This window comes from Mercurialis annua, linkage group LG7 (assembly GCF_937616625.2).
Source record: "Mercurialis annua linkage group LG7, ddMerAnnu1.2, whole genome shotgun sequence".
Lineage (NCBI taxonomy): Eukaryota > Viridiplantae > Streptophyta > Magnoliopsida > Malpighiales > Euphorbiaceae > Mercurialis > Mercurialis annua.
The window spans coordinates 43,979,021-44,003,385 of NC_065576.1; the positions used below are offsets into that span (position 1 = coordinate 43,979,021).

A 24,365-nucleotide genomic window follows, 5' to 3' on the forward strand; every position below is an offset into this window, starting at 1 on the left:
ACAAATAAACACAAGGTATTAGAAATCCAATAAGTATTCTAATAATATATATAAAGTATTATAATAATATATATGAAGTATGCAAAATTCGATTAGTATAAACATTGTAATCATCTTAAATAATAGTTCATGTAACAAATCAATAAATATAACAAATATACAAAATATATAAAAATTCAAAAGTTATACCAAACCATTATAATCAAAAATGAAATAATCAGTATATATAACAAGCTGAGAAACATACGAACAATATTTTAAATATAATATTAAAATTAGATAAGTTGGATACACTTTGTCAGTTTAATCTTTAAATTGCGTCAACATATAAAAAAAATACTAAGAATTATATGAGGGTATATATGAGGGTATATTAAAAATATACACAAAACATACAAAAAATATATATACTAAAAAACAATAACAACAGTAGCTGCAGAAAATAGCAGCAGCAATATGAAAAAACAAAAATCAACAGCAGCAGCAACATAAAAAAAATTAGCAGCAAAAGCAATATGAAAAACAAATAACAACAATATCAAAATAAAACTAAGCAATTTTATAAAGTTTAAATCAGATGAAATTGATTTCTAGATGAATTCGATTTCCAGCTGAAATCGGTTGAAATCGATTTGAATCGATGTTAACTGAAATTGTTTTCAATCATTCCTAAAATTTTAGTTAAAAATAGTAAAACTCATTAAATTCTCAAACCCATGAATAATACAAAAGAAATAAATAAAAAAACAGAATTTGCAGAGATCAAAAGAAGAAGATGAAGATGAAATATGATGGGTAGGCGGAGATGAAGGAAAAAAGATGGCGATTAAGCATGAATCGTGATGGGTCTGTTCCTTTTTTAGCTTTTGATGAAAATATGTTTGATAGTTTTTGTGAATTTGTGTTTTTGAAAAATACGTGTTGGTTGAGAAAGCTAAGAGAAAATAAGTGCTAACTTTTATTTAGGAACTTAATTAAGTGTTATCCCAAATTACTCACAGGCACGCGTTATTATGGGATTATTTTCTCCTTTTTCAATATTTTTCAATTTTCCCCCTAAAACAATCCTCCTCCGTTCCATTTTAGAAGTGTCATATTTTATTTTAACATCTTCTATTTTAAAAATTTCATTTTTATTTTTAAAATATTTTTACATGAATTTTTTTATCCTTCTTTAAATCACCTTTAAAGAACTAATACGAGTCCTTTTTTTTCAATTAAATTAAAAACTCTTATCTACTCATATTAAGGGTGTAAATAAGTCGGCCTACTTGCAAGTTATTCAAGATTGTCTCAAAAAAATTCAAGTCGAACTCAAATTCAAGAATCAATTAAATAGACTCATGCAGTTCACAATTTTAATTGATTAAATTATAATAAAATCGGCTATAATTTTTTTGCTTTATTGAACTCGAGTCGAATTCCAAAAATCCAAATATCGTTTGATCTCGACAAAATTTTATACTCCCTCCGCCCTGTAAGAGATAGAAAAATGGTCACTTTTTTGTCTCATATAAATAGAAAAAATATCTATATTTATTATTAATTTAAAATAAAATTATCAAAGTACCCTCATAAGTTTAGTAGATAAGATCGAATGTAGTGAATTTATAAAAATCTATTCTTCATTTTTTAAGAGGTATTGCAGGAATAGTTTAATAAAATAAGTATAATTAATGAGTTTCTTAACTTTTGTAAACACTTTACAATACAATTGAAGTTTGGAATAATGGGTTTTGAAATATTTTTAAAAGTATTCTAAGAAACTGATGGATTAAAAATAAAAATAGTAGGTAAATTATAAAAACGTTTTTTTTTCATTTGTGTCCAACGTAGCAGTGCCCAAACCCTAGAAACCAAATATAAAAACTTTATTTTTTCATTTTACTGCTACCAAGGCCACACTAAAGGTCATCTCTTTCTTCTTCATTTTATTGCTACCATGGCCACACTAAAAACAGGGACGGACCTAGTAAGAATTTGAGTCCTTTTAAAAAATATTGATATGGAATTGAAAAATATGATTTTGTCATCTTAAATTATATAGTTTGTCCACCTTAAAATTTATTTGTTGTCAATTTTACTCATTTTATAAAATTTCAATATAATTTTGACCACCTTATAAAATATTTTTGGGTCCGCCACTGACTAAAGGTCATCAATTTCGCTTCTACCAACACAACTTATCCTTTTCTTCACTAACACTATTAATTTTTAAATTTATTTTATAGAAAATAGATACCGTGGAAGCTAACACTGCCTTTAACGAGAAACTTGAGGATCAACTAGAAAGGTGGAACAACAAAAAACATGGTGACCCAAAATTTGTCAAACTGAGATGGCTAGTGGCGGCTGAGCTCGCTAAAGGTTCTAAAGACTCAGTAATCGATGCAGAAGTGCGCCAGCGTGCGTTATTCACGTTTGACCGGTTCATTTCTGGCCATTCCCTCTTGCCGGTGAGTCTTTCTGTCCTTCCCTCTTGCCGGTGAGTGTACTCCAGCAACTGTAATTTTTTATTTTTTTTAATAACTAATTAATTTTCATTTTTCAGAGCTGTCTCGGCCGGAATGTTTCCTACAGCCCAATTTGGCACATATTTCCCTTAGTTTTCCTTCATATGCATTCAATCCAGTTTCAGCCTGCAAAAAAAACAGTCAAAAGATTTGAACTTCATATTTTTTTCTCTTAAAATAATTACACTTACCATTTCGTAACCTATAATTTTTGGGACACATGAACTGTGTTTTTCAGGTGAAACATCACGGGCAACAAGAAGTATCGGCACCAGCAACCACTGCCGGCTTAAGGGCTATTTCTATATCTGTGCCTTTTTCTATAATTCTAATTTTGTGCCTTTTCTTGGTGAGGTGGCAATGTAATGTCTTTCTATACTTTTGTTTTCTGGTTAATGGTGCAGATTAATCCTCATAAAAATCGTCTTCATTTGACTTAAATATCAAAAGTTTATTATTTAAATCTTCACGATATAAATCTAAATAAATTTCAGTATTTATATTTTTTTAAAATATTTTACCATTATTATATCTATTATATCTTTAGATAAATTCGTTCGTTTTAAGCATAATAAAAAATTGTCCGATTCCGTTCTTTTATCTCATTTAAATGGAGGTAAAAAATTATATAAACTCTCTTCTTTATATAACTCGTTTTTATCATTTAACATCTAATAAGTTATCGGTATTTTTATTTGTTCTTTTTTATTCTCTAAATTCATTTTTTAATTGTATTAATGTTTCTCTAATTTTTTTTCATTAAAATAAATATTGTATATGTTTCATTTACTGTATCTTGTGTTCCAAAATTTATTTCATTATCATATAGTGCTCTTAATTGTCCATTCATTTTTCTTATTCATTCATCTATATTTTCTTTACTGCTTAGATCTAACATAATTAAATATTGGCCAAATTTTTTCACTATACTCATATCATATAAATTTATCTTATTATTTTTTAATAACTTTCTTTCCAATCTTTTAAGGTCATTATATATTATGTTTCTGTTAATTATTAATCTAGGCCTAACAGATTCATCTGATAAAGGATTAATTGTTATACGTGATATTTCATTTTCTATGTCTATTAATTGATCTCTTTTAAAATTTGTTTCTATGGTTAATTTTTGTTTTGCAGTTTCCATTAATATTATCACGCTATTTATTACTTCTTTATAAGTCATTTTTATATCCTTAAATAGGCTCCGATAGCAATGGAAAAGAGTAGAAGAGGGGTTATAATTAAAAAGGTAGAAGCAAAATCCTGTCTTCCCTTGCGTTAACTAGATCTTCAGTTGAACTTATTAAATCCCCTAAAAATTAATAAAATTCTAAATCAACTAGATCCAGTTTCATCATATAATTATTTGCAAAATTAATGAAATAATTCATTTTTATAAAACATTTTTTCTTTTCATTGTTTCATTAACACATACTTATTTGAAAATAGAATTGAAAATCTAATACCAAAAATAAACAAGGGATGAGGTTTCTGATATACCTTAGATTTCTTTAGGGTCCAACACGTTTCCTTCGTTAATGTCTATTCCTGATAGTAACGATTTCTACTATCAGTTCGCCTTTAAACTGGTGACGTTCTAGGCTGAATTATCGTTCCATCTTTTTATAACATCATCTGCCCTTATAATCCATATGAATGGGCTTGGTATTAAAGTAGCTTTCACAGAAACACAACTGAATATTACTCCAGCAGACATTAAGAAATTATTAATGTTTAGATTTTTTAAAAAAATTAAAGAATCATGAAATACTCATTCTTCATTTTTCGTATTTAGACTTCTATATTTTTAAACAAGATATAATTAACTACTAAGATTACTCAAAAAGAACAAAAAAAAGTTTAGAATCCCATAAATTTTATTGCTGAAATAACTTTTATTACAAGAGCTTTCTAAGAGAAAGGAAGAGAATGATTCCAAGAGTAAGAATATCATTCAGAATTTTTCGTGTGTCCTCCTCCTAAGTTGTGGTGGGTTTTTATAGAGGTTGAACCCCTCCTCTATTATTACAAAATTACGTTATTGCTTACATCTTGTTACAACTTGTTCAATAATTTTTCTGCTTTTTCAGAGTCGGTCTAGCTCCACTAAAGGGTTTATCTCTTTTCTTTTTGCTGTTGTAGATTCCTCTTGCTTATTGGTCCTTTCAAAGATTTGTCTTGTAGCTTTTGTCATGGGTATATCTCCTTTAAAGATTTTTTCAAGATAACCTTCTAGTAGAGTCTATAATGGTAATTTTGCCTTCCCCCCCCCTCTCTCTCACACATATAAGATAGTTATAGATAGATAAATAAATTATGGATTGATAGATCGATATTAGATATTACATATCACTGTTATAAAAACGGGTCGAGTTGGAATAAAAAAATTATCCGTTTTTTATATATTTTTTTCTCGAATTAGCTCTCTGCACTTTTATTTTTATTAAAAGCAAGTCCCTCAATCGATTTTTTTCAGTCTGACTTAACAACGTTAAATTTTTTCTAATGGAAGGATTGAATATCTTCAAAAAATAAAAATATAAGGATTAAATATATAAAGATTAATGTGGAGAGACTCAATTCAAAAAATATGATAATACAGAGACCTAAATATGTATTTTGCCAAATTTTGAGCATAGGAATATTGTGTTTCATGCCATTTATGTTACGGATTGGAGCAAACATAAACACACACAGAGTTTTAGCACAGAATCATGCAAGAATCATGAAAACCAAACATGAAAGAATCTGCAAAAGTTTCAATTCTGTTTCATATTTTCTTAGAGACAGACAGACAACTAAAAATGTACAAAACAAAGCTTCAAGAGATTTGCCAGAAGAGACAATGGGGATTGCCGAAGTATTGTGTAATGAAAAATGGGTCTGATCATTCTCCTAAGTTTAACAGTTCTGTTACTGTCAATGGCCTCTCATTTGATGACTCTAATTTTCCATCTAATTCCTCTAAGCAATCTCAAAATAATGCTGCCAAATTTGCTTTTCTTCATTTCACTGATTCTTCACTTCATGATGAACCTGTCAAGGAATTAGGTAATGTGTGTGTTTTCATGTTTTAATAATATTTCTATTAATTTGATCATAATTAAAATTATGGGTATGTAAATTCACCTTTTCTGGCGTTTATATTTATGGATTTCGTGCCTTTTCTAGATAAAGTTGAACAAGTTGAAAATGTGGCAAAAGTTGAAACTGAAGATTCTGCAGAAAATGGTAGCAATTCCAATGTCTTAAATTCAAGCAAAAACATGGGAAAATCAGAGAGTTATTTGCATAATCAAAGGGTAAGGGTGTACACAAGTTATCCCAATATTGCTTTCCCTAAAGGCATTATAGTGCTGCCAGTTACTGATAACAGATGGGTGGCTGTTAACTTGGAGTTTCCAAATGAATAATGTTAATCATTTCATATGTAGCTGCTTTAATTTCTGAAAACATAGCCTAGTTTATTATTGCGGTGTACGAGTTTCTATGAGTTTCAAAACAATTTTATAGTAGTTTCATTTTCATATTGATTTGAAGCTATATATATATCAGTTAAAGGGAACAAATATCAATTTAATTAGGTTTTTACTTGTTAAAATATGAGCTTAATCATTGAAATACTATTTTAGTCTCTTTTTCTAGGGGTGAGCATTCGGTGTCGGTAAAACCGAAGCGAAAATTTCAAAATCAAATTAATTGATTTGACCGAATGTTCTAAACAAACCAACCAAATATAAGACTCCGATCGAAACCAAACCGATTAAATAAAAATTCAAACCCAAATAGGTAATCCAAATGGTCCTTATGTAATGAGTAACGCCTAAGGTTTGAGCATTATCAGAAAACAGCCAAACATTAAACGTGTATTTGTTCTTTCAACAAGAAGATTGTTTTTTTTACTCAGTCAACAACATGATTTAATTCTAAGCATCACTTAACTTTTAAATCAAGAAACCCATTAAAAATTAGAACTAAGGGTTACCTATGATCTTTTTGTCACACCATTATATATTCATATTAAAAAAGCTCATATATATATATATATATATATATATATATATATATATATATATATATATATATATATATATATATATATATATATATATATATATATATATATATATTCTAAGTTAGAAATTATTTTAAATATTAAGGTGTTGGATTGTGACCACTCTCTGTCCAATGCTAGCACAATATATGATCCGAGTACAGCAGGCTTGCAGCTTTTACTAGTTGCTGTTAAAAGGTAGCTTTTCCTTGGGTTCTATGTTAAGTAACAATCAATCTTCTTATAAGTAGGGCTCACAAAAATGTAACCAAACTGAAAAAAATCATCAAACCAATTTGAAGTATTTAAACTCTTTATAAACTTGATCCATTCGGTTGTGAAAAATTTCAAAATGTCAGTTCCGGTCTGATTTGATTCTAACCGAATGCACACTAATGTATAGTATTACAAAATGCAAGCAATTGAACAAGCAAAAGTAGAAGCAGGTATCATAACAGTAACATTCATTCACTTACATAAAATTCAATAACATTTATAATCAAAAAATGGTTTAAAAAAATCAATGCAGACAAATCGAAAAATCCAGATATACCCTCTTAACATAAATTAGAGACTCATGCCAATGGAACTTATCTCTTACAAGAACAAGAACAGAACACCTGAAACTGCAAGAACCAATTGACTCCACATACCCATATTGTTGATTCTGTAAGAAGAATTTCGAGGTGAAGCTCCTGGAGAATGCCCTTTATCTGCAGCCACGTCAGCCGACGGAGAATCTGCGTCGGGGCTATTTACAGGAGCTGGCGCTGGTGCAGGCATTGGAGGAATATCAGTACCGAAAATCGCCTCCGGTAAAAGAACTTTATCGACTTGATAAATTGCGACAGGGTCAGTTGAATGCACACTACTGCTAACTTTAGTCCGAGTCCATCCTGAGTCGAGGAGGACCGTGCCGGACATATCGGTAAAATTCAAAGCGTATTCGCCCGCACCGGCAAAGGTACTAACAGGGCTTAATTGACTGAGATTCTTGAATTCAGCAAGAGAATAATAATGCGGCAAGGCGTGAAAAAGCACGAGTTGCTTGAGCTGATCTTGAGTCAGGTTTGATAAAGACGGCTTCTTAAGAGACGAAAAGGCACGGTCTTTTGGTACGAAGATCGTAATGCCTTCATCCGTGTTGTTGGCTTGGTTTTGGAAGGTGTCGATGACTTTGGTCGATTCGAGGTAGCCAAGGAAAGTGCTGAATGGGCCAGCAACAGAAAGTAAATCAGTGAGATTTACATAAGGTGATATGGGTGCTGGTGCTGGAGCTGGAGATGGTGGTAGGATTGGTGCTGGTGGACTAGCAGCTTTAACATATGCTGGTGAAATCAACAGAAATGATAGTATACTACTGAACATGAAAATCCCAAAAAGCTTCATTTTTTTCAGACACTTTAGGTAGAAAATCTCTTTATAACTCTCCAAATTCCTGCAGCAAACCCATAAATTTTTCAACTTCAGCTTATCAATAACCTATGTTACTATGTAGCACATAAAATGGAAATGCTAAAACAGTAAATGCCGAAAAATCAGCGAAAATTAGATGTTTACTAAAACAAGTTAGAGCAGAAATTGTAGAAATTAGAAGTTTTCGTGGAACATAATCAATGATGTAACATACACATAAGTAATACGGCCCTTCATTCAATTAGCGTTTCCTGTTTCCGAAACATGTCGTGAACTTGGCGTTTCTGAGACAAGACTTTATTTTTAACATAGAAAACCTTTAAAGGAGACCGATTCGCCGTATCTGAATCCGAAAGCAGCCACAAAGTTTGTCTAATATGAAAAATGAAGACCCTAATGACTAAGAAAAGACCAGATCTTGACCGGTTCATCCACCAAATTTAAGAACATAACATAACATAACATAACATACACTGAATACAAAAAGCTAAAAACAAGATCTGAAACAATGCAATGTCAGATGATAGTTGAATTGAGATTCAATACACTTACCAAAACCAATCTCAATTCAATGTGCAAATCACATGAAAACCCTTGTCTCCTTACTAGAAATTAGTAAAAAAGAAGTAAACAAATCTCTATTATAGAATCAGGAATCAAAGAGTTTACAATAAAACCACATCCACACAATGAGCATCAGGACAAGAACAAAACAAAAACAGATCTAGACCAGCTCATTAACAGCAACAGTTCAAGTAGTAACACAACATGAGTACAAATTATCTTGATCAGTAAAAAAGAAATGGGGAATACCCATTACAATTAGCAAGAAAATACCTTTTAAAAACAAGTTAAAATCTTTAAAATCTAGAAATGGGTACTCAAGATTATATCACTACATGGAAAAAAAAGCCTAACAAAAAAAACAAGAAATGCAATGAGAGCAGTGAGGGAAGTAAAAACTGACCTGATGAAGAGGAATTCAGAGAGAAATTGCAACAAATTACCAAAGCTGAAATTGCAATGGAGAGCAGAAAGGTGGTGAAGCTATATAAAGATAGATTTTACTGATAGTGTATATGAAAAAAATATTATATATATAACTGTTAATGATTCAAGAAAATATAATGGGAAAAAAGAAAATAGGTAACTAGTAGTATGTTAAATTACTAAATTACGTAGGGAATAAGATATGAAAAAGACCCTAATATTTATTCAAAATTTCACTCGACCCTTTTATATTTTTTTGGATCTCAACTAGAAGCCTCATGTTGTCACCGAAGTGCAAAAGTAACTCTAATGTCTTGAAAACTAATATTTAGACCCTTTTATTAGACGAAGATACATTTTATCGTTAAATTAAGGGTCACTTTTGCACCTTTCAAATTCTTCGGGTCTTTTTCACGACTCACTGGCAACATTAGGTCATTTATGTGTATTAAAAATAAAATAGTAAAAAAATGGATTCCATGTAGGGTTGAGCACAATTCAGCTCGATTCGGTTTGCGAATAGAAAAAATTGAACCAAACAACTTCCATAAAAAATCAAAATCAAACTTTATCAATTCGGTTTATAATTATTTCAGTTCAGTTGATCAGAATTTTAAATTGGTTTGGTTTGATTTAGTCGGTTCACCCTTTTGTAAAATAGTTAAAACTGCCGTCATTAAAATTAAGTTTAAAATTAATATTTTTATTAAATATAATAATTCTAACTAACTATTTGATAAAAGTGGGAATGAATAATAAATTTAGTATTTTAGTTAGTTTATTTATATATATATATATATATATATATATATATATATATATAAACAACGTGAATGGAAGTTTGTTTTTCGGATTCAGTTTGGTGAACTTAACCCTAAAATCAAACCAAAATTGAAAACTAGAATTTTATGAATTATAACCAAACCAAACTGTTTTAACTAATCCACTTTCAGTTTCGGTTAGGTTTAGTTCGGTTTTACTGTTTGCTTCGGTGTTTAATTTTATAAATACTAAATAGAGTAAAACAATAAAGGTGGAGAATTAAAAAAAATGTTTGAAAAAATATTTATATGATAAATTTATAATTGAGGTTTAAAAAAATAATTTTTTGATATAAATCAGCATAAAGATATATAATGACTCTAATATTGCCATCGAGATGTAAAAATAACCCTAATGATTTGCAAGATGCAAAAATAATTTTTACTTTAACGGTGAAATTTAACTTTGTCTAATATACGGATTTAAATTTAATTTTTAAAACATTAGGATCATTTTTATACTTTAGTGGTAATATGAAAATTCTAATTAAAATTTAAAAAACATAAAATAGACAAGTGAGAGTTTGAGTAAATATTAGAATTATTTTTATACTTTATTCTAATTACATAAAAGAATGCAATATTATATAGCATGAAAAAGTGTTTCCCCTTCTTTTGTTATGCCTTGTTGGAAATCTTTCTTAACAATTTTGTCTGGAAAAAACAGGGCCCATTGTGTGGTGGCCTTTCTTGATCATTTTACAACTTATTAATTTTCTAATTATTTACACTCCCCAACCTTGCACTCTACCCCATCATTAGCAAGGCATTAGCATTAGTGAATAAAAAATGAACCGGACTGGCCGGTTGAACTAGATTAACAGAATACTGGCCAGCCGTTAGGTCCAGTAAATTTTGGAAACGAAAAAATGACTTAAAAGAATTGGACAGAATTAAACCAATCGAATAAAACAAATTGAAAATTAAAGCGGATTGAATTAGTGGTTGAATTAGCCTATACTGGAATACTTAAGAAATGAATAAAATTTAATTTTTAGTACAATTTTAATTAACCGATTCAATCAGCACTTGCACTCTTTGAATATAAATTGGTAGCTACACCAATTGTATTTATATTATTTAAACAACTCTGAAAATCAACCGTTTCAATCTCAAAACCAAGTATTTGAGTATTATATATTAAACCAAACTACATATTAAAAAACTTTTATCTATTTTTATTCCTATAATAATTTATTAAATCTAACAACATAGAAAAACAATCATTTTTATTTCTATTTCTTCTCAACTCTATTTTCATTTCAATTTTTATTTTTGACATTGAGCCAACCCGTCTCCTAGAATACATCCTACATTAAACATGAGTTGTTCTCAAAATCACAAGAAAGAAATGAAAGAATGATTCTAAATCTCGTGATAACTGGCAAAGAAAAAAAGTTAATTAGGTTATAAATAAAAGAAAGAAAAATAAATGAGGTAGAACTAGGATTGAGAAGTTGTAAAGGGTGAATATGTCCAAGACTCCAAATCATAAAATAATATTTTTAAAATATTTTCATTGGACAAAATATCAATCCACCCTCCGAACTTAATACAAAATATTCAAAAAATTATTTTCACTAATTTTGTTATAAATTAACTCGCAATTTGATCATTTGTCATTAAAAAATCCCGCCTCACTCTCATCCCAGCAAATGAGTTACACTCTCCATAAAAAAATTAATATCTTATTTATCTTTTAAATTAATTTTTAATAATTTTTAATTTTCAATTATATCTTTTAATTTATAAAAATTTATAATTAACTTATTTTTTAATAAAAAAATAAGGGGTCTTTCAAAACTTTTTTTCTTCCTTTTTCTTCCTCCTTTCGACTGTCGTCCGCGCCACCCACCACCGCTCGACTCCACCCACTACCACCGCCATCTCCTCAAATGAGGACTCACTTGAGACGTGGAGCAACAACTCCTCGTCTCAAAAGCGAGGAGCAACATCTCCTCGTTTGAGGAGCTTCTGCTCCTTGCTGCTCCTCGTTCTAGAGGCTCAAATCTGCTCCTCAGGAACAGATCCGTTGCTCCTCCAACATGGAGAAGTAGATATACTGCTCCTCATCTGAGGAGCTGTTTACGATGGAAGTAGGGGCGCGGCAGAAATTTTCGGCGGCGATTTCTAGCGTTTTAGATTTAGGTGTTTAATTAGAATAATTAAATTAATAGATTTAACTAGGATTTAATTGTGATTATTTGGCATTAATTAGTGTAATTAGCAATCTCACATGGGGTATTTGTTTTACCAGAGGGGCTAATTTGATGCCAAATGACTAAAAAAGCGGGTTGATTGTACCAAAAATTGGCGAAAAGGCTTTTTTGATATTTTGTGAGAAGTTTATGGGGTGAATTGATCCTTTGTTTAATCTTCATTAATAAGAAAATAATATATTAAATAAATCATAAGAATGAGTAACTTATTATAAAAACTTAAGTCCCAAATTTCGATTAAGATATTTATTCTAAAATTATCAAACCAATATTAATACTGATTTAGTTTGGTTGATCAATTTAAATTTACTTATTAATCCTTCATATAAAATAATAATTGTTAATTTTAATTGTAAATCAAAATTAAACCTTTAAGTTTTAAATCATATTTTTTTTTGTATCGGTTCATTTCATTTTTTATTCAATCCTAATATCAGAATGCATCTCAATTAAAGTCGTATTTAAATAAACTAAATAATTATTGATTTTAAATTTCAGCATATGTAGATTAATACAGTAAAATAATAATAATAAACTATTAAGAAAATGCTCCTAAACTTTACCGTCAGATCCTACTCCCGCCGCGTCAAAACCATCGTGGCGGCGGCACTCGGTCACCTATCCAACTCATTGGCAGCACATTTCATATGTCCGATTGTTTTCTTATGTATATGACGCCGTTTTCTCTTATGTCTCCCTCCACCGACACATTAAACTACACTCTACTAAAATGTCATACAACTATTTTTAAGTGTTAATTTTTTTTTAATATCAAACCTTTGTGGATTTTATCATTATAGATCAAAAAATTTAGAATCGCTTATTTTAGAATATTCCGAACCTTTTCTAGCCATTTATTCATTTAGGCTAATCCTGCATGCGATAATTTCGATATAATTTTTTTTTTAAATGGCTACAAAAAGTTCTAAATATCACAAAATGGATTTATCCAGCCGATTTTAAAAGATTTGGTTATAATTGATAAAACAAAAAAAAATTGATATTAAAACCTTTGCACTGATTTTCTTTCTGCAGGGAAAGAAAAGTCCACGTCAACTTCTTGATTATAGTTATAGCTTCCATACCTATTTATTTGGGATCGTATCTCGGATATTATCCCTGTTTTTAAATATAGTCATGAATTAGTGATGGATTGAGGAGGAAAATAAATATATTATTTAAATTTGTTATTCATTTTGCGCCAAATTTAGGCGCTTGTTTAAGCGAAAGATTATGACAGCGTTAACAATAGATTATTTATGTCGTTATTCATGGTGTGAGAAGAAGATCATGAGCGGAATGGAATTAAAATTCAGGAGGAGTTAATCATATAATTTAAATTTGCCAGTTTTTTTTTTTAAATAGACCATCTAATTATACAGAAATTTAAGTTGAAAAAAATATAAGAAAAAGTTGGAGGCGGTTGGCCTTGATTCCGCCGCTGAAGAAAATGCTTGGATTATGCATCGCTATTAAATTGAAAATCAGTATTAAGTACACACCAAATATAATTAAGCATCACAATCATTTTAATCTAGGTTTAGGGCTTCCCAAAAATCATATCAACAAAAGGTTAGCTAGTAAATTTTTCCTCTTATGAACCTTCACCTAGTAAGACATTAATATGGAGCATGACTTAATATATAAAATTATTAGTATTGTTTGTAGCTGTTAAAGCTATAATTGGGAAGTGAAGCATGTGGTATGCATTAATTAGGTGACAAATTGGTAATTAAATATATCGAATCAATCCTAATTTGGTTAAGGGAGGTCTAATCGCAAGTTCCCTGACCCACCAAATTACTAGTACTTAAGATATTGACTATAATTTGCCACATGAGTCTTGTTTGTTTTAATTAACACTAATCAAATCATTATCAATATTATTAATGCTTTCTGTTTAAGGGTCTCTTTTATATACTTGAAAAACCTAATCATAACTTTTGTGTACTAGTTAATCAAGATTTTTCTATGTAAACCGACAATTTGAAAAAGGTAAAATAAATTTGAAGATTTAACCCGTCATTTTACAAATTAAGACAATTATGTCCAAAATCTAATTTAATGAAAATTATAAATTTGTTTTTTAGTCGAACCGATAAAATAAATCTATGCAAGCAATTCACATCAAGCACGTTTTGAATATATAGTTTTCACAATTCTTAAAATTGATGGACTAAATTGTCTAGTTTTTAAATAATATTTGTAAAAATGATCAAAGTTATAGATTAAAAAGCAATTAATATATACTATATGACCATTTCTATAGTAAATTTTTTTAACAAATGAGTTCTTTAAATATCTTATTTAATAAAATGGATCTTTTAAATATTTCACATAATAAAATGTAGGTAAATATAATGTTATGATAAGAATAAAATAAATATAAATAAATATTTATTATAAAATAGATGAAAGTACCAAATAAGATTACTATTCAAAAGCCTAATCACTAAAAAAATCCCAACTTTTGCCTCTTTTGCAATTATATCATGGCGTAGGATTTTTTTTCAATTTTATCCTAATTTCTCCTTTTGTGTTTCAATTGCAGCCCAAATTAAAGGCCTAATAGCTTTAAAAGCTTTAAAAGTCTCGACCTTTTAGCCCCTTTTCGATCCTATCCTGATGTTAAAAAAAAATTAATTTTACCCTATTTTAGATTTTATCGTTTCAATTGTACCTAGAAATATTCAAAAACGTTCTCCATGTATAGCATATATTAATTGTACATGTTTAAAATTTATTTAGATTTAATTAAATTAATTAAGAATTTAAATTAGTTTTAATTTGATTATGATTTTTAGTTAGTTTTTAAAAATAAATGACTTATTTGTACTTTTTTGAATGGAAATGAATTTAATCCTATTTTTAAACATGGTTAATTAAATGATTTTATCTTTTTTGTAAACAAATTAACAAAAATTAAAAAATTTGGGTACAATTGAAATATAAAATGCGAAATAGGATAAAATTGACAAGTTTTAAACGTCAGGGCAGGGGCGTAGCTAAAAATTAAAATTAAGGGGGGCAAAATGAAAAAAAAAATTATATAATATACAAAACTTAAAATTTATTGAAATTAAGAGGGTCAATATGCAATAATTATCTAAATAACATAACAAAAATTTAAAAAATTATTTAAAAAATTTGTAGTTTAAAAAAAATAAGAGGGGCAAATGCCCCTCTTAGCCACCATGTGGCTACGCCCCTGCGTCAGGGTAGGATCGAAAAGGAGTTATAAGGTCGAAATTTTTCAAGGCATTATGCCAAAATTAAAAAAATAAAAAACCAAATTATTAAAACCGCTTTCGTACCCATCACCGGCCACGTATACTAATTCCACCGCGACCCGCCGGAGGCCGGAGTGGAGTTTAAATTCTTTTTAAAAAAATCTTTTAATTTTTATTGAAAATAATTTAAATTAGTGTTTAATTTAAGGACATATCTAAACCTCAGGATAAACATTAGGGGCATAAATAAACTTATACTATAGCCATGTCATCATCCACGTAGGAATGAGATGACGAAACATTTGAATTATTTAACCCCGTAAAAAGTAAGGGCATAAATAGGTCAGTTTTATAATGTCAGGGGTATATTCAGCTAAAATCAAACGTGGAGCAAATTTTGGCCTTCAAGTAAATATTAGGAGCATAAACAAATCTTTTTTCAATCTGAAAATGCATTTGCCAAATAGAAGGGTTAATTTGAGTGTGAATATAGAGAAGGAAGATGAGAGGTTCCTATCAAACTTTGCTTTAGGCAGCTAAGATTGCTCTGTCAAGCTGATTCGGTTCCATGTGTTCTTTACTAATTGGCTCCATAGTCTTGATTTCTTATATTCACCATCTTTATATACACCCCTTCTATTTTCATGGTCTTTTATGTTATTTTTACGGTAGAAAATTCATTAGTTTTCGTCAAGTAAAAGAAAGTCTGGTGGCCATCGATTTTCCAGTCTAATTATAAGGCGTTCTAAACATATTTTAATTATAAAAATTATATCTTTAATTTTGAAATTTTTTATATCCAGACTAATCTTTATTCCAACTGAATAAATCTATTACAAGAGGCAAAGCAATATAGCCATTGAATTTCAACAGCTATATTTAGGAGTACTTATGTTTTTGTTATCTGTAAATAATTTATAATGTGATTTGTTAAAAAAAACTTTAAAATTCATATATCTTATTTTGAAAGTTTATAGAATTAACTTGTCTTAAATCTATTTGTGGACTAATTGTGTTTGTGAAAAAGTCCAATTTTATCAATTATAGTATATTTTAACACATAAATTAACTTTGTGAACAAATCAGTTATAAACTTGATGATTATAATTAATTAGCTCCATTTTCGTAAATTAACTTACAAATTGGAGGTGGGGCAGGTTACCAATTGATGGAGAAACAATTAGCTTACAAGTGGAGTGGACAAATTGCCAAAATAAAATTAGTTGATCATAACTACCAAATTGCTAAATTCGGAAAAACCCGATGCCTTCTCCTCCCCCAAACCCGATCACCATCACCAAAAACCCTAACCCTAATCCCAATCCCTCAACCATACCAGTGTTTTACTTTGAATGCTTCCCAGAGAATTGGAATTATGTCAACCTTCAGCAAGCTTTCCTCAAGTTTGGAGTCGCAGGGAGAGTTTCTTTGGATCGTAAAAGAAACGTCAGAAATAACAGGTTTGGTTTTTTCAGACCTCACCCTGAGGAGGATTTCACGACTGTTCGTGCAAGACTGAATTCAGTCAGTATTGGGTATTACAAGATTAGAGCGTTTGCAGCCAGGTATCCATCTAGGGTTTCTCAGGAACCATCTCCTAAGGCTTTTCAACCTCCACGCAATAAGGAATTCACGCACAATACCGTTCAGAAACCTGCTTTTCGAGATAACAGGTCCTATTTGCAAGCTGTGTGTAATGAACCCATTGTCTTATCATTGCAACATCTCCCAACAGTGGATTACTCGGATTCATTGATTGTCTGAGTAAAAAATCTATCCTTGCTATTGCAGGTATCGTCTTACCTTCAGTGCAAAGGAGTGGATTATGTTTCTATGTCTTTTTTGGGAGGCCCAGAGGTTATACTTAGGTTTCGAACCAAGGAGGTGCGATTGGCTTTTGAAAGAATTACTTTTCCATCATTGCTTGATTTTTTTGATTCTTTCCAGAGGATTGATTCTTTTTCATTGAGCAAAGGTAGATATGTTTGGCTCAATATCATGGGACTCCCTATCTGTGCATGGCAAGAGGAAGTTTTCATGCAAATTGGTAAGCGTTTTGGGGAACCAATATCAGTTCACCCTATGGTATTATCGAGGGATAGGTTAGATACGGGTTCAATTCTAATCTCAACTATGAAGGAGCTTATTCATGAAAAAGTTCCTTTATTGATTGATGGCAGGGAGTTTATTATTAGCATCTCAGAATCGGATCTTCCAATAGCTTTGGAGGAATGGGAAATTCAGTATTCTTCGGATTCTTCGGACAACTTAAGCAGCGATAAGGATTCGTTTTCAGCCAAGAAAAATTCAGTTAATCCAGCCATTAAAGAATCACGTGGTGGGCTTGACTCTTCGGCTGTTTCATCTTCAGAAATTACACCAGATATTCCTCCAGGCTTTCATGAAATAGTTTCTGATACAAAGGTCTGCGTCCCTTCTGTTACTCTTTTCCAGGTTATTGTTCATTTTTTATGTCTAACAACTTCAATTTTATTTCGTGGAATTGTCGAGGCGGTTTGTCTTATGCTCGTAAAACTCGCTTTATTAGATCATTGGTGTCTTCTAACAATCTCTCTCTCTTGGGTTTAATTGAGACAAAGAAAGAAAATTTTGATGATTTTAGTATTCGGATTCTTTGGCCAAACTTGGACTTTGATTATAGTTTTGTTCCGTCTGTCGGTGCTTCAGGAGGCCTTTTATGTATTTGGAATCCAAAATTTATTTCTCCTTCTAGGATTGTTAAAGCTAATAGATGGCTTAGCTTGGATTTTTTATGGGGTACTTTGGAAGTCAGATTTATTTTGATCTATGCTAGTAATTGTCCTCGAGAGCGGGCTTCTCTGTGGTGTGATATTCTTCCTGAGCTTATTACTGATTCTATTTGCATTCTTGTGGGTGATTTCAATGAGATATTGGATCCTTCAGAGCGCTTAAATTGTACAGCTTTCTCTTCTTCTATGTTGGAATTTTCGGCTTTTATCTCCTCCTCTTCTTTGGTTGAATCAACTCTTCAAGGCAGGTTTTTTACATGGCAAAATAGTATTGCTAGATCGAAGATAGATAGATGCTTTATGTCGCCTTATGCTCTCTCCTTCTGGCCGAACTATTTCTTGAAAGCTTTGCCTAGATCGTATTCGGATCATGTTCCTATTCTTTTCTGTTCAGAGGTTATTACTGATTGGGGCCCTAAACCTTTTAAATCCATTAATGCTTGGTGGAGTCATAAGGATTTTAGTTCCTTTATTGCAGATTCTTGGTCTTCTATTTCGCTTAGGTTGCCTAATGCAAATTTGGTGATCAAATTGAGAGAACTTCGAAATTTGATAAAAGTTTGGAATCGTGAGGTTTTTGGCAACTTAAATTCCAAGCTGAATTCAGTTCAGGCAGAAATCACGGCTTTGGAATCAACCTCAGATTTGCGGCTCCCTAGTCAATCAGATGAGGTGAAGATGGCATACCTTCGCTCGGAATTTGATCAACTCTCAAAGCATATTGAGTCTATTTGGCACCAAAAATCGAGGCTTCATTGGAATTTAAATGGCGACATGAACACTAAGTATTTTCATACAGTGGCTTCTGTTCATTCTAAGAAAAATTCGGTTTCTGAGTTCCTTATTGATGGTGTCTGCTATACTTCGCCTGCAGATATTAAATCTAGGGTGCATTCTTTTTACAGGGACTTGTTCAAAAGAAATTCGAATGTCAGCTTCTCTTTGCAGGATCTTCCTATCAAGGCTCTCTCTGATTTGCAGGCTGCTTCGGTCTCGATTCCATTTACTGAAGATGAGATTTTCTCCACTCTTATGTGTTGTGATGATAATAAAGCTCCGGGGCCGGACGACTTTAATTATTTCTTTTATAAAAAAGCGTGGAAGTCTCTCAAGAAGGATTTTCTATCCCTTTTCGGTGCTTTTTTTGATTCTGCTACTTTCCCCACTGGTCTGAATACCGCTTTTCTTGTGTTGATTCCTAAATTTCAGGGGGCGACGGATATTAGAGATTTCAGGCCGATCAGCTTGATCAATGGAGTTTTTAAGCTTATCTCCAAGGTTTTGGCAACTAGATTATCTCAGGTTCTTCCTTTGGTTATCTCAGAAAATCAATTTGGTTTTATTAAAGGGAGGAGCACACATGACTGCCATATGATTCCCTCTGAGATAATTCATCTAGTTAAGCGGCGCAAGGAAAAAGTTTTTCTTTTAAAGCTTGATTTCAAGAAGGCTTTTGATTCCATCTCCTGGCAATTTATTTTGCAAACGCTTAGGAGAATGAATTTTGATAGTAAATGGATCAGTTGGATTTCTTCTTGCTTTGAATCTGCTCAATTATCTGTCCTTCTTAATGGCTGTCTTACAGATAATTTTTTTATGCAGAAAGGCGTCCGTCAAGGAGATCCTTTATCTCCTATGCTTTTTATCCTAGCCGTGGAGTGTCTGCGTGCTATCTTCGTCAAAGCCTGCGCCTTGGGGATTATTTCAGGCATCCACGTGAATGGTATGTTGGAAGATTTATCCATACCGCAGTTTGCTGATGATACTCTGTTATTCGTTCCTTGTGATTTGGAAATGGTGGAGAATTTTCTTCGTATCCTGTGTTGCTTTGAGTTGATTTCTGGGCTCAAAATTAATTATCAAAAGTCTTCTATTATTGGTATTAATGTTGACGCAGATTCTCTTTCAAAAGCTTCTGCAATCCTAAACTGCAAAATTGAGGAGTTGCCAATAACGTATCTTGGGCTCCCGCTTTCTGATAGAACGATTGGCAAAAAATTGTGGGATCCTGTTATTTCAAATTTCTCGGTTCAGTTATCCACTTGGAGAGGTAATCTTCTGTCGCCTGCTAGGAGATTAACTCTTATTAAATCTGTGTTGTGTAGCTTGCCTGTCTACTTTTTATGTTCTTTTCGCATTCCTCAGTCTGTGGTTGTTTCTCTTGAAAGAATTATGAGAAGGTTCTTGTGGAGCGGGAATGTAAATTGTAAAGGGTTCAGTAAAGTGGCGTGGGTGGATGTTTGTGTTCCTTTTTCCTCCGGTGGTCTCAATATTACTCCTTTGCGTACTAAGAATATTTGCTTGTTATTGAAGTGGATTTGGAAATTAATGATGTCTGATAGAAATTCGATTTGGTTCGCGGTGATTTCTAATAGTTCCTCCATTGTTTCTTGGTATGATTTAGAATCAGTAAATGTTCTTCATCTTTCTCACATGTGGAAAGGTATCTTTTATTCTTGTATTAAGAACAAAGATATATGGACCTGTTTTAAGGATGCGGCAGCTATGATTTTAGGGGATGGAAACATTATTCGCTTCTGGAAAGATAATTGGTTGACAGCCCCGCTTTCTATTTATTTCCCGGATCTTTATCATCTTTCTCGCAATAAGGAGGCAATGGTTTCTGCTATTTTTAATTCTGATTTGCAGCAGTTCATGGGTTTTTCTTGGTCTCGTCGTCTTCGCCTCGGTGAGCAGCAACGCCTGAACATCTTGATACAGCAGCTTCCGCAAATCTCAGGCCTTCATTCTTCGCCGGACAGGCCAACTTGGCTGAGAGACAAACAGTACAGCTCAGCTTCTATGAGTCATCTGTTGCATTTGAAAACAGCTCACAGGCCCGCTTCTTCCCTATTGCAGCGGATATGGAAGGAAGTGCTTCCACCTCGGATCCAATTTTACGTTTGGTTATTATCTAGAGATCGCATATCTTCTAAAGTTGCTTTGGTCAAGAGAGGGATTTTACACCATGATTATTCTTTTTGTTCTGTTTGTTCTGAGAAGGAATCGAGCATCCATATTGTTTTGCATTGTCGCTTTGCTTGGCGTTTTTGGTCTATCTTATTATCGAAATGCAATGTGAGTTGGGTTTTTCCGGGGTCTCTTGATGATTTTTTTACTCATTGGAACTCGTTATCAACTGGTAGACATCGCAAGCTATGGAAGCTTATTTGGTTTTTTGGAGTTTGGCACTTATGGAAGGCGAGAAATAAAAGGATTTTTGAGGATGAGTCGTTGGATGTTATCTCTTTGCTGTTCTTAACGGTTTGTAAGGCAGTTGATTTTCACAAGGCGTACAATCGTGGATTCTCATACACGGGCAATGATGTTTTTAGAAGTATAGAGCTATTTTGTACTCCCTCCGTCCCAATAGAGTTGTCCACTTTGCCTTTATCACACAGTTTAAGAAAAGCAATTATTACTTATGGATTTTGTAAAACATTTCTTACTTTTCTTGTCATACCCCTATTTAATATAGGGTCCACTTGCAATTTATTTTCACTTTATTCATTAGTGGATTTTAAATAGGGGTAATATAGAAAAATTGAGTGAAAAAGTTAGTTACTTTTTCAAAGTGGACAAGAGTTTTGGGACAAAAATATTTCTCAAAATGGACAACTCTATTGGGACGGAGGGAGTAATTCTTTTTAGTCTTGTTTTGTTTTGACTTCTTTTGCCTTCCACAATTGTGGATGAGCTAATTCATTGATCATTTATCTTAAAAAAAAAAAAAAAACTACCAAATTGCTGACCGAGTTATCCACAAAATTAAATTATGTGTCAATTGGCTACAATTTACAAGTTAAGGGGACAAATTGCTACTCCCTCCGTCCCGTTTAAGAAGTCCCATATTCCATTTTGGGATGTCCCATTTAAAAAGTCCCATTACTATTTTTAGAATATTTTTCCATTGAATACCCTATTTTACCCTTATTTTAGTTCTCTTAAAAGAGTTCTATGGAAAATTCCACTATCATTAATAGAGGCAAAACATGAAAAAACATGAAAAGACAAGAATAATTAATGTTTTCTTAATCTGTGTGTAAAGTCAAATGGGACTTCTAAAGTGGGACGGAGGGAGTATTTAAATTTTTCCTTTTAAACAATTTAAATACTGATATTTTTTTCCCGGTGGTGCAACCGGAAAGCAAGGATGTCCCTCCCCAGTCAGAATACCCGCAATAATTGCCTAGTGACTGAGCCGTCTCCTAACAAACTGTTACTCTTTGGAAGATGCTATTTTAATTTTATGTTTAGCTATTGACAAATTGTGTTTATATTTCTTTTTTTAGTAGGTAGAATTCCATTATATCAGTTGTTGGTAAATTAGTAGTTAGTCGTTAGATGTTAAATTGGCTTTAAACCATTGGACTCTACTCAAACTGGAAGACGAAATTTCAAAAATACACTTCGAAGAATCAGCCATTTGGATTAGTCCTTATAGGTACTGTTCCTATTTCTTCATTGGGCCTAAAAATTTATAAACCCAACTACTAATCTTAATTTAAGTGGAATTGAAACTAACTATATATTGTTAAATATAGAGCAAATTATACAAGTTATATTTAGTTTCGAAATAATAACATTTCTATCCTCGTTTGCTATCTTTTATAATTTTAATTTACTTTGTTTTATTTTTTTAAAAAAATACTTTCAAGCTTAAGTTTTTTTATTTGAATTTTTTGTTGTTATATTTGTTTGAAATAACTTTTATTTATCATCTCTTAGAACTCGATTTTTATTTTTTTATTTTTTAAATTTTATTTTTCTCTTTTCCCTTAACATACTTTTTATGTTTTTAGTAACTTTTAATTTTTAATAATTAGCCCTAGATGCTTATTCTTTTTATATGCATGTAGGTTTTATTATTGTGCACTTACTATTTAATTTTGTACTATAGTTATATTTTTTTTCCAAAAAAAGATGGTATATATATTTGTATCTCTTAGTAAAAAAATTTATTTTTTGTAACTAATTTAATTTTTGTATGTTTACATTAGAAAATTAATTAAACTTAATTAATTATATAAATTAATGGATACAAATCTTATATTTTTTAATTTTAAAAAACATTAATGAATTTTTAATTTTTTTTACAAACTAAACAACGTGAAAAAATTAAAATAATAACTGAACAACATATTTTTTGGCCAAATAAATCTGCGTTGTAAATAAAAAATCTTATTCCACCACTTAGTTTCTCTATAGCAAACGTGTAATTATTTTCACCATCAAGAAACTGAGGTACGTACCAAAGAAGAACGAAAACAAGAAGCTGAGAGGTGTACGTGTTTGATACTAAAATGAACTCAGAAGTGACTCGTCTTTGATACATGTTCCACGTTCTATACATGCACTCTCCTAATTATCCTATAAATTAATCCCATTCTCACCTTGTTAATCCACCCATACTATCCACTAACAATGGCAAAAAAAGCTCTTAATATCGTTGTTCTCGTGCTCCTCATAGCCACTGTATCTTCTGCATACAGAACCACCACCATCACCATTGATCAGGTCTAGTGGCGTAGCTGGAGTTATTAATTTTAAAGGTTACTGTACGGTTATTGAATTTTTTAAATATTGTAATTTAGTTGATATGTATAATGCTTTCGGTCCGGTAAATTTCTAAATGAAATTCAGCAATTTATATGATGTAGCAGTCCGATTTCACTCTAGAATTTTAAATGTAAAAGAATGAAAAAAAGTGGCATGATAAAGGAATATGAGGTGTTTCCTCTTGGTGTAACTGATGTGGAGATTTGAGAAAATTGAAGTACATATCGACTACCATGCAGTGGCGGATCCAGAATTTTTTTCCAGCCCGAGTTTAACTATTAGTTCACTTTTGATTTTTCATTAATCCGGACTTAATTTCATCTAGCTTTGAATTCGCCACAATACATTTTTAAAAAAATTATCTTTGTTTTAAAAAATTCTAATTCCCTCTAGTCTAAGATAGTTCCGTCTCTGCTGCCACGTAAACATAAATTGATCGAATTTTATTAAAAATTTGCTAGAGTCGGTAATAAATTTACAACGTTTTTAATTCAATTATCAAACTGCAAACAGAAAAAATCCGATAATTCTTGATAAATCACCAAAAATAGATCCGATCCGCTAAAGCCTGCAAACACCAATAAACAGAGGTCAGAAAGAACGCCGGAGGGGGTCTCCGGGCGTTCGCTCCGACGCTCAAGTCAAACTTTGTAGTAGGGGAAAGAAGAAGAAAAGAAAGAGTAATATTGAGTGAATAGAAAGAAGTACCTTAGGTTTTCCCCATAATGTGACTTATATAGACCGTGTCTAGTGGTTCTTTCTCCTGTACGTAGGTCCCGTGTCATATCT

General features: G+C 31.4%; 2 protein-coding genes and 1 long non-coding RNA gene across 5 annotated transcripts; 1 reads left to right on the forward strand and 2 right to left on the reverse strand.

Annotated features, from left to right (window-relative positions):
* Positions 1-2,261: 2,261 nt before the first annotated feature.
* Positions 2,262-4,397, reverse strand: LOC126657413 (uncharacterized). The gene is made up of 2 exons (XR_007633325.2): positions 4,017-4,397; positions 2,262-2,639 (listed from the first exon to the last, which is right to left on the reverse strand). It is a non-coding gene; the product is annotated as an uncharacterized LOC126657413 (long non-coding RNA).
* LOC126657412 (uncharacterized) lies at positions 2,635-5,953 on the forward strand. 2 transcript variants are annotated; one of them, XM_050352089.2, is made up of 3 exons: positions 2,635-2,862; positions 5,301-5,567; positions 5,688-5,953. In XM_050352089.2, exons 2-3 carry the CDS (start codon positions 5,321-5,323, stop codon positions 5,927-5,929), a joined length of 489 nt encoding a protein of 162 aa, XP_050208046.1. In that variant the 5' UTR covers positions 2,635-2,862; positions 5,301-5,320; the 3' UTR covers positions 5,930-5,953. The 2 variants fall into 2 exon arrangements, with proteins under 2 accessions (XP_050208046.1, XP_050208045.1); XM_050352088.2 differs by lacking the exon at positions 2,635-2,862 and having other exon boundaries at positions 4,722-5,567; positions 5,688-5,952.
* A 1,064-nt stretch (positions 5,954-7,017) lies between these two features.
* LOC126656647 (fasciclin-like arabinogalactan protein 7) lies at positions 7,018-9,063 on the reverse strand. Of its 2 annotated transcripts, none has more exons than XM_050351257.2 (2): positions 8,954-9,063; positions 7,018-8,008 (listed from the first exon to the last, which is right to left on the reverse strand). In XM_050351257.2, exon 2 carries the CDS (start codon positions 7,957-7,959, stop codon positions 7,168-7,170), a length of 792 nt encoding a protein of 263 aa, XP_050207214.1. In that variant the 5' UTR covers positions 7,960-8,008; positions 8,954-9,063; the 3' UTR covers positions 7,018-7,167. The 2 variants fall into 2 exon arrangements, with proteins under 2 accessions (XP_050207214.1, XP_055959684.1); XM_056103709.1 differs by lacking the exon at positions 8,954-9,063 and adding an exon at positions 8,304-8,431.
* Positions 9,064-24,365: the final 15,302 nt, after the last annotated feature.